Here is a 9,784-nt window from a genome sequence, read left to right as displayed (position 1 = left end):
ATTAACTTAACGGACAATATATTGCCTTTTCGGGTTAAAAGGGTTTATAAAATACTATCAGAATTTCAGGTTTATATTGTTGAGTTGTGTTTAGTGATAGTTTTTCTTTTCTTTATCTTTCTAAATAAGTTGTTGCATTATATTCTGTAATAAAATTGGTATACAAGTGGAAGCATATTTCATTTTATTTGTATAATTATTATGTTATGGTTTAAGCAAAGTTCATACATATATTTATTTGATGAAAACTGTACGAACACAATGTTATGGTACAAAAGAACATACAATTTCAATTGCTTATTGAATGTCAAGTTAAATTACAAATATTGACTGCAAACTCAACTTTTCATTTAAAGTTTTTCCTATCCTATCATTTCAGGTTAGGTTATAATTTATATTTGTTATTGTTGTCTTCAGTTTTTTGAATAGTTCATTTATTTTCAACTTGTTTCAAAGCATGATTATTATATTTTTCTTTTTATTGCTCTTTTTCAGACCCATGGATCCAGTTCCCAAACATGTAGTTAGGTATGTTGTGTTTTTAAATCTTGGTTTATTATAATTTTGTTAAAATATACTTTATTTTTTAAGTGTTGTGTTTTAAAAAATAATTTAGATTTATTACTGCAACCGTTTTGTTTCTGCTTTTTTGGTGATTAGCTAAAAATGAAGAGTGGATATTTTATTGTTTACATGGATGGTTAGGTTACATAAAATTTAAGTTAATGTAATATAATGTATGGTTTTCCAAAAGTGCTATTTCATCCCCAGTAATTCAGAATTGAATTAGATATTGAATATATCCCTTTTTCTACTAGTAAATGAAACGTTTGTATCAAACCTTCCAGTTATTATGCTCTCAATACACCATAATTTATTTACAACTAGCTTTTTCCCGCGGCTTTGCACACTTTTCATAAGCTTTGCCCGTGTATGAGCATTTGTATGAGTATGAGCCCGTGTAATAGTCCTAACCTCGCCAATTGAATATGTTTTATGTTTTACGTTGTATTCAATAAAGTCATTTTTCATTTCATTTCTGGTTCAAGTGAATTATATTTCAAATGCCGATGTAGTTTGTCTTGTTGCCACGATCAAGAAAATCCGTCAAAAGTGTATATTTATAGCCATTGTACATGTCCATATATTTATTATAAAGTGGTCCCGTGGCTTTGCATGCTTTTCATAAGCTTTTCCCGTGTATGAGCACTTCTGGTTCAAGTGAATTATATTTTAAATGCCGATGTAGAGTTTGTCTTGTTGCCACGATCAAGAAAATCTGTCAAAAGTATATATTTATAGCCATTGTACACGTACATGTATTTATTATAAAGTGGTCTAAACACTCAAGTTAAGTTCAATCAGAAATTTTTTTAAAGACAAAAATACTTCATAACTTAGCGCCTTCAGATAGTGTTTGGCTATTCAATATACATAACTATCTCGTAATTGCAGTTTATAATGTGCAGACGCTTTTAAAACTTTTATCTTATGTAGTGCCGCCTGGTGGTGAGTTACATCAATGGGCATAGCATATAAACCTCCGTTAAAAAATACATATACATATACATTTTTATGATGATCGGTCAAATAGTTTACGATTCTATAAAGGACATACAGAAAAACATTCATTTATAAATGTGTGTGTGTGTGTATATATATATATATATATATATATATATATATATATATATATATATATATATAAATGATTGTATACTTTTATTCAATACATTCTTTATAATTACAAATCAATAGGCATGAATATTTTGTTACAAGGTAAAAACAATTGCTAACCCCCTTAAAGTGTTCATGCATTTGTTCAAAAAGTCTCTGATTACTTGAATGTGTCAAAGTTATCTAGGCTGACTGGATGTCTAACCCCTTTACATTGTGACAGCAGTCAACATATAAGCAGTGATGTCTATGGCCAAACCAATAAGCCTACCTAAATCCAACCATAGCTCTGTGTTTCTCCTTTAATTTCACGTTAGTTTATATAAGTTTTAAAATTTTATTTTAAGTTTTAGTAGTATATAATGTACTTGGAATGGAGAAAGTACAGATTATAGTTATGTCTTTTACACAATCTCAAAAGTTTTATTTCTTTTAAACTCGTCATTGGATTGTATTTGAATTTTAATACAAGTTTAACAGGATAGCTCCCTTTATAGTTTATAAATTTCATAATTTAATCTCTTTAAGAAAAGGTGTACGTTTCCTTATTGAATTTTTTCGTAATTTTTCGTGAGGTTGTAAAATTCTTGTGCATTGTTGGGTAATTTACAGTTACATTTCATTGTAGCAACACGCGTTAATGAATCTAATGCTTGTAAAATAAATTATATTTGTAATGGTTTCATAAAATATGCAGCAGCTAGTCAGAGTTGGGAAAGTGAGTGATTTTGTCTGTTTTTTACGGCTGCCTTCACCGACAGGCTCAGAAAACCTGTTACTCATGGGGTATTTGTATAAACTAATGTAACATTAAGTGAGGACACAGTGGTATGGTTGGATTTCTGGTAGGCCTATTGGTTTGGCCATAGACATCACTCAAACTCAGATGTACATAATCTTTGTGCCAACAGCAACATTAGGATAACAAAATTTACAGTGTGACATCCCTGTGTTCAAGCTGAAACGATTTTGTGTGTTACAATATATTATAAAAGCAGACTAGGTTAAAATTCTTGACACACTAGATGGACATAGTTATGTCATGTGTATATATATATATATATATATATATATATATACATTAAAAAACATGTATTTATGTATGTATACATTTTGTCATGTTCTAAGACTGTTTCTTACTTTTTATTATAAAACTATTGTAAAGCAGTATATAACAACTTTCTAATATGGTTTTAGTTATATTAACACTTTGATGTTTACGTGTTTGACTTTTAACTGTGTTTTAATATAAATTAAATCGACCAAATTTAATTACTATTGATCTGAAATTAATGGCTTTAAAAATAATTCCTTCCTTTATTATTGGAAGCTCCTTTATCAATCGGCTGGTAGGTTAACAAAAAATATAGTTTTTATCTTAATAAATTCACTACCGACTTCATTATGGAACAAGATATACAACATCAGCGGGCAGGCGAGTAATTCAATATTTAGTTTGGTTAGGTAGGTTATAACTTAGCGTGAATCGAAGATTCCAGTGTTCCACTTTTTGTCAATCAATGGACGCCCTGAGTTTACTAATCACTCTATTACTGAGACCAATCTCCATAGACACGTTACTGAGGGGTTTGCATATAACGTGTGTTACTGATCAGTTTGCTAACAGTCTGTTTTTTACTAAGAGTTGAGTTTTCGTACTGAGGGGTTTGCTTACAACGTGTGTTACTGAGAATAGAGTTCCTGTACTGAGTGGTTTGCTGACAATCTGTTTTTTACTGAAAGTTGGTGTTCTCGTACTGAGGGGTTTGCTTACAACGTGTGTTACTGAGAGTAGAGTTCCTGTACTGAGTGGTTTGCTGACAATCTGTTTTTTACTGAAAGTTGGTGTTCTCGTACTGAGGGGTTTGCTTACAACGTGTGTTACTGAGAGTGGAGTTCCTGTACTGAGTGGTTTGCTGACAATCTGTTTTTTACTGAGAGTTGAGTTTTCGTACTGAGGGGTTTGCTTACAACATGTGTTACTGAGAGTGGAGTTCCTGTACTGAGTGGTTTGCTGACAATCTGTTTGTTACTGATCAGTTTGCTGACAACCTGTTTGTTACTGATCAGTTTGCTGACAATCTGTTTGTTACTGATCAGTTTGCTGACAATCTGTTTGTTACTGATCAGTTTGCTGACAATCTGTTTGTTACTGATCAGTTTGCTGACAATCTGTTTGTTACTGAGAGTTGGTGTTCTCGTACTGTGTGGTTTTCTGACAACCTGTGTGTTACTGATCAGTTTGCTGATAATCTGTTTTTTACTGAGAGTTGAGTTTTCGTACTGAGGGATTTGCTTACAACGTGTGTTACTGAGAGTGGAGTTCCTGTACTGAGTGGTTTGCTGACAATCTGTTTTTTACTGAAAGTTGGTGTTCTCGTACTGAGGGATTTGCTTACAACATGTGTTACTGAGAGTGGAGTTCCTGTACTGAGTGGTTTGCTGACAATCTGTTTGTTACTGATCAGTTTGCTGACAATCTGTTTGTTACTGATCAGTTTGCTGACAATCTGTTTGTTACTGATCAGTTTGCTGACAATCTGTTTGTTACTGATCAGTTTGCTGATAATCTGTTTTTTACTGAGAGTTGAGTTTTCGTACTGAGGGATTTGCTTACAACGTGTGTTACTGAGAGTGGAGTTCCTGTACTGAGTGGTTTGCTGACAATCTGTTTGTTACTGATCAGTTTGCTGACAATCTGTTTGTTACTGATCAGTTTTCTGACAACCTGTGTGTTACTGATCAGTTTGCTGATAATCTGTTTTTTACTGAGAGTTGAGTTTTCGTACTGAGGGATTTGCTTACAACGTGTGTTACTGAGAGTGGAGTTCCTGTACTGAGTGGTTTGCTGACAACCTGTGTGTTACTGATCAGTTTGCTGACAACCTGTTTGTTACTGAGAGTTGGAGTTCTCATACTGAGGGGTTTGCTGACAACCCGTGTGTTACTGATCAGTTTGCTGACAACCTATGTGGTACTGGCCAGGAAATTGTCTATATCTGTCTAAATCACAGATTATATTTCAATATAATCACAGTTTATTGAAATAGTGAAAAGGGTCCGGACTGTTCTCAGAACTCGTGTCTTTGCTCGTAATGGAGCTCCCCGGTGCTTACTTGGAAATGTTAAAGATCTTGTTTTAAGTTGCATGTAACTCATAACCTAGTATAAGGATAATTTAAAATTATTCATAAGTTTTTATTTTTATATATCAAAAAGATGATTGTCCATTACAATATCTTTTCATCTCTAGTTTTCAGAAAAACCTGATAATACATATGTATTTTTGTTGATGCTCTTGATTGTCTTTTAATTATCTCATCTCTGATACAGCAGCATTGACAAAGTTGATGAACAAATCAAGCCATAATCTGTAAGATTCTCATATAAAATAAAGATAACGTCATCGAGAGACCCCAATTAAGTAATGATATCTGGTGATCAATTCAAGTCACAATCTCTAAGTACGAAGATGGTGTTACTAAAAGACTCCATTGAAGTGATTATTTCTTCTCTATTACAGCAGTATAATATGTCAACGATGACCAAGTCAAGCTACGTTCTTTAAGATTAACTTGAAACGTGGATACAGTGTCATCGAGAGACCGCAATGAAATAATGAGCTCTTGTCTGTTACAGCAGTGCTGTCAACGATGACCAAGTTAAGCCACGATCTCTAAGATTCACATGGAGCATGAAGACGACGTCATCGAGAGACCCAAATGAAATTATGGCTGAAATAAGAAAGGTAAGCTTTAAATACAAATAAAAAGTTTTTAATTTAAAGGAAATAAATCAATCAACCACATCTATCTCCTAACTGTGGAAAAATTATCCACTGATATATTTTCCAATGAAATAAATATATGTTACGGATTTAGTCACCAACTCTTCTGAAATAAAATTACTCACCCAACTACACCTATGGATGCGAGTTATAACAAAGCTAAGAATTGATGCAAATCACATCTTCTGTTAAGAATTTTTTATGTATGGCAGCTTAATCATTCATGTTCAAGAACAAATTTTCTCATTTAAGAGTTGTGTTTTCCTGTGCTTCAGTTAAGCTCCTCTTGTAACTATAATACAAACCAATATATAAAGTTTATTACTTACAATGTTCTACTAAACTTTAAAAAGTAGATGGTAAGATGGATGAATAAAGTACAATTTTGGTTGTGTGCAGCCTAGTGATGTACCGAAGCCTTACAGTTTGTATTACCCATGTCAATGTCCGTGCATTGCTGCGCGTGTGCTGCGTCTACGCACAGACATCAGCCGCTTAGCAGTGGATGAAGAGAAAGTTGCTCTTTTTGTTTACCTCATAAATTTTGTAGTTGTTCATCTATCAAATATTTTGTATGTTTAAATTTCAGTATTATGGCTAGTGGTGTTTTGAAAATGTTTCAATTATTTTCTGTTCAAAATTGTATAAGTAATACAAATATTTGTCCATATTTTTGCAAGTGTATATTCTGGAAGCCCATTTTACAATCTATCAAATGAAAGCAGAATGTAGAGGATAGAACTTGGTTCTTAAAAGGCTGTACAGCCATTTTCTTGATCCTCTGTCAATCCCTTTTAAATAGGATGGTTTTTTTATTACTTTTTGTGTTACCAGGCTTGTTGCATTACCGGATAGTCTCTAAAGGTTTAAGAAAGGCAGAAATTGAATTGGTTCTTTATGAACAAAAATAATTAAAGAAGTACTATTTAAAAATATGTTTTCAGCCACCTTTGAAAAGGTATGCCCATAACTCCACAAAAAAAGACATCACTGTCTAAGTTGAATGGACAGCTATAATAATAATTTATACAAATTTACTTACATACACCACTCTTGAACATACCTAATTTTTTATAAACTAATAAAACTGTACAAACACTGAGTGAACAGGTGAAAAAGCTAAAATATAAAACACACGTCAGGTATTGGCAACAGCTTTCTTTGCTATGATCACATGAAACAGTGTACAAAGCCAATAAACAGCTTTTATTGACCTATAAGAGCAATCATTGCCAAACGTCAGTAAACAGCTAAAGCTCTGTAATCTAGTAGCGATTACAAAAAGTACTATGTCTTCTAATATTTTTAAATATAGTTTCGTGCATATTTAGCATTGGCAATTATAGAGACTATTGTACTTTTGAGTTAATTAGGTTATAATATTAATTATTTAGTTTGATTTAAATATGTAATATAGTAATGTATTAACACTTTGCACATCGCTGATAAATCTATTGATTTCCCTATAATGCCAAAACATCTATAAAATATATTTTTCTTTAAGTTCAAAGCTAGTTTTTAATTTAAAAATAGAAGGTAAACGCAACAAAAATATTAAACAAGAAATTTTAGTTAAAATTAGCATATTTATAAAAATCTAAAAATAACAATTTACTATACTGTGAATTTGATCTAAATTCAAATTTTTGGTACAAATAAATAAAACTGATAAATTATATAAACTACTAGTTATTAAAGCATTTCCTTGTCTAAGATTTCACAGATAAGGTGTATCATCTTAGCTTATCATCTGGGAAGACAATAGATATATTTGGTTATGGCTCTATAGAACATACAGAACAGACAAGCAGGTGGACAGCGCTAGACAAAGGGCACCAAGAGCACCTCTCTCCTCCTGCTGCTGCGGAGTGAAGGTCGTCTATAAATACTTCCTTACTAACTGCCATTTCAAAGGTCTTTTGTGAACGAAAAAACTCCAAGACACACAAAGTGTAATATCGGATATACACGTGTTTGGTGTTTTCTATGGATTTAAAACTAGAAATGTATTGCATAGAATTTATTAATGTATTATGTATTGTATCTATGGTTTACAGGTGTTGGATGCCAACAACTGTGACTACGAGCAGAGGGAGAGGTTCCTGCTGCTCTGTGTCCACGGAGACCCCAACACAGACTCCCTGGTCCAGTGGGAAATTGAGGTCTGCAAGCTGCCGCGTCTCTCGCTCAACGGTGTCCGGTTCAAGCGCATCTCCGGCACTTCCATCGGCTTCAAGAACATCGCCTCCAAGATCGCAAACGAGCTGAAGCTGTGACTACCACTGGTCGAGGGCCCTGAGGACTCCATTGAATAATCGCGACGGGCGTTGGATCGATAAATGTATTATATAAATAATTCCACGATCACGCTTCCTCGTCGTCTCGTAGTTCACGCGGCAGTGGGGACTATCTATATAATACTCGTATTGATCGTTGTTGTGAACTCTGTTCCACCGCGAGTGAACTGTGACAGTTGTGTAAATATTCAAGTACAGTTTTTCTTTGAATGGAAAGAATCTTGATATTTCGTTTATAATTAGTCGAATGTTTATTATTTGTATGGCGGCGATCTCACCTGGTGGACTGTCGTCGCCATTTTGTTTAGTATCCATGTTTCCCTAGCTGTGTCCGTTCCCGTGCATTTCGATAATGTTTTAGTTTAAGCAGAATTCTATTTTAGTACTCCTCTTCTTTCTTGCCTCTGTTGTTTTGTTTATAATTGTACCCATCAATGATGATAACTGTTTCTTTTAGATCGAGATTTTACAATTTACATAGATGTATTCGTATAAATTATATACAAAATAGTGTTAAATTATTCGATTTATAAATTAATTTATTGTATACTATCTAAATTATTATTGTAAACTTATTAAAATTTATTTTGTACAATTTTATTTAAGCATAATGATTGTTTTGAAATATTGTTGTAAGTAAAGTATTTACTTAACTCTAGCGAGAGAGGCGAGGTCCGGTCGGCCGAGAGACGGGAAGGGGTGAGCAGCGGACGATACTTACTGTATATAGAGGGTGCTTGAGTACCGTATGTAAATAGTGACTACCCTAGCGTTGAGTACTTAGCCTGCCCGTCGGCACTCACCTAACATTTATTACTTTTCCTAAATAAATTTGTAATAATTGCTGTTTTTCAATGGTAAAAGTGGCGGACATTACACAAACTAACAAAAAATGTTTTTTTTTCTTCTGAAGAATCCTTCCCAACACCAATTTTCTAGTTGTGTATAAAATAATGTCGATATTTGTGCGGAGCCCAGCTGTAGTATACGGTATTCGCCAAATCTTTTAACACACTTTACTTTCTTTTCCTTGAATCGATCTAATTACTTAACTCATTGTTCATTCTAAACAATAAATGTGTTCATAGCGTATTTTGAACAAGAAATTGAAAACTTGCTGATGAATAATCAAAATCTTGTCAATTATCAATGTACTTTGGAAAATGACAGGATGGATTGTTGGCATCTGAACCACCGTAGTAGACACGCTTTCATCGGGCTGTTCGTTATATTCTGTACCTCAAGCTTATCTTTGCTTTAGCTTTAATTTTTACAAAGACCCAATTCAGAAGGAATGTGCTATGGCACTTCTTGACAATTATCTATCTCTCGAAGCTTTCGAAGCTCTGGTATTTTAATAAAACACATTTTGTGATTTCTTTTTTAATAAATCACAATTGATGGAAGGTGAAGGTATGACTGTAGTATTAAAATAAATTTATAATAAAATTTAAAAGAATTCATGTTATAATTCATCTACCTTGGCTAATTACATCTAAATGAAATTGGAATAAAAACAAGCTGCAAGTGATTTTAAATATTGAGCATAAATGGATGAAATTGAATGCTTTAATTTGTTCAAATGCTTTAATTATTCAGTCGGAAGGAACCTGATATCCAGCAGCATAAATCGATCCAAATCCAGTTCTCTGATTGATACGTTCAACTTTTGTGGTAAAACAATTGTTAAATATTTTTTCTTTATTTGTTACTTTTTTACTGTTATGGTTTACATGAAGACAGAAAAAATTTGTAAAAGGTGCCTTTCCTGACGACCAGACCATCGGTTGCACGTTGCACACTGCTTGACTGACAACCGAAGAAGAACATTTGAGAATTCATTCAACAGTTGTGTGATCTTCAATAGCGCCTAGAATTCAACCTGGAAACATCACAATAAATCTGTTTTAATACATTTCTGCAGTAAATATCTTTAGGGATGTGCTTTCATTTTACTTTGAAACCCAGTTAAATGTCGAACACCAATTTGTTGTTTTTTAATAATGAATTTAACGCATATAAA

General features: G+C 33.1%; 1 protein-coding gene across 2 annotated transcripts; it reads left to right on the top strand.

Annotated features, from left to right (window-relative positions):
• The first annotated feature begins 372 nt into the window (after positions 1-372).
• Positions 373-9,220, top strand: LOC124371910 (MAP/microtubule affinity-regulating kinase 3-like). 2 transcript variants are annotated; one of them, XM_046830278.1, is made up of 3 exons: positions 373-528; positions 5,317-5,425; positions 7,522-9,220. In XM_046830278.1, the coding sequence occupies exons 1-3, from the start codon at positions 458-460 to the stop codon at positions 7,738-7,740; spliced, it is 399 nt and encodes a 132-aa protein (XP_046686234.1). In that variant the 5' UTR covers positions 373-457; the 3' UTR covers positions 7,741-9,220. The 2 variants fall into 2 exon arrangements, with proteins under 2 accessions (XP_046686234.1, XP_046686235.1); XM_046830279.1 differs by having other exon boundaries at positions 374-528; positions 5,320-5,425.
• Positions 9,221-9,784: the final 564 nt, after the last annotated feature.

This window comes from Homalodisca vitripennis, unplaced genomic scaffold (assembly GCF_021130785.1).
Source record: "Homalodisca vitripennis isolate AUS2020 unplaced genomic scaffold, UT_GWSS_2.1 ScUCBcl_2235;HRSCAF=6780, whole genome shotgun sequence".
Taxonomy (NCBI): domain Eukaryota; kingdom Metazoa; phylum Arthropoda; class Insecta; order Hemiptera; family Cicadellidae; genus Homalodisca; species Homalodisca vitripennis.
The sequence above is the reverse complement of the archived record's forward strand: the minus strand, read 5'-3'. Positions and strand labels throughout refer to the sequence as shown.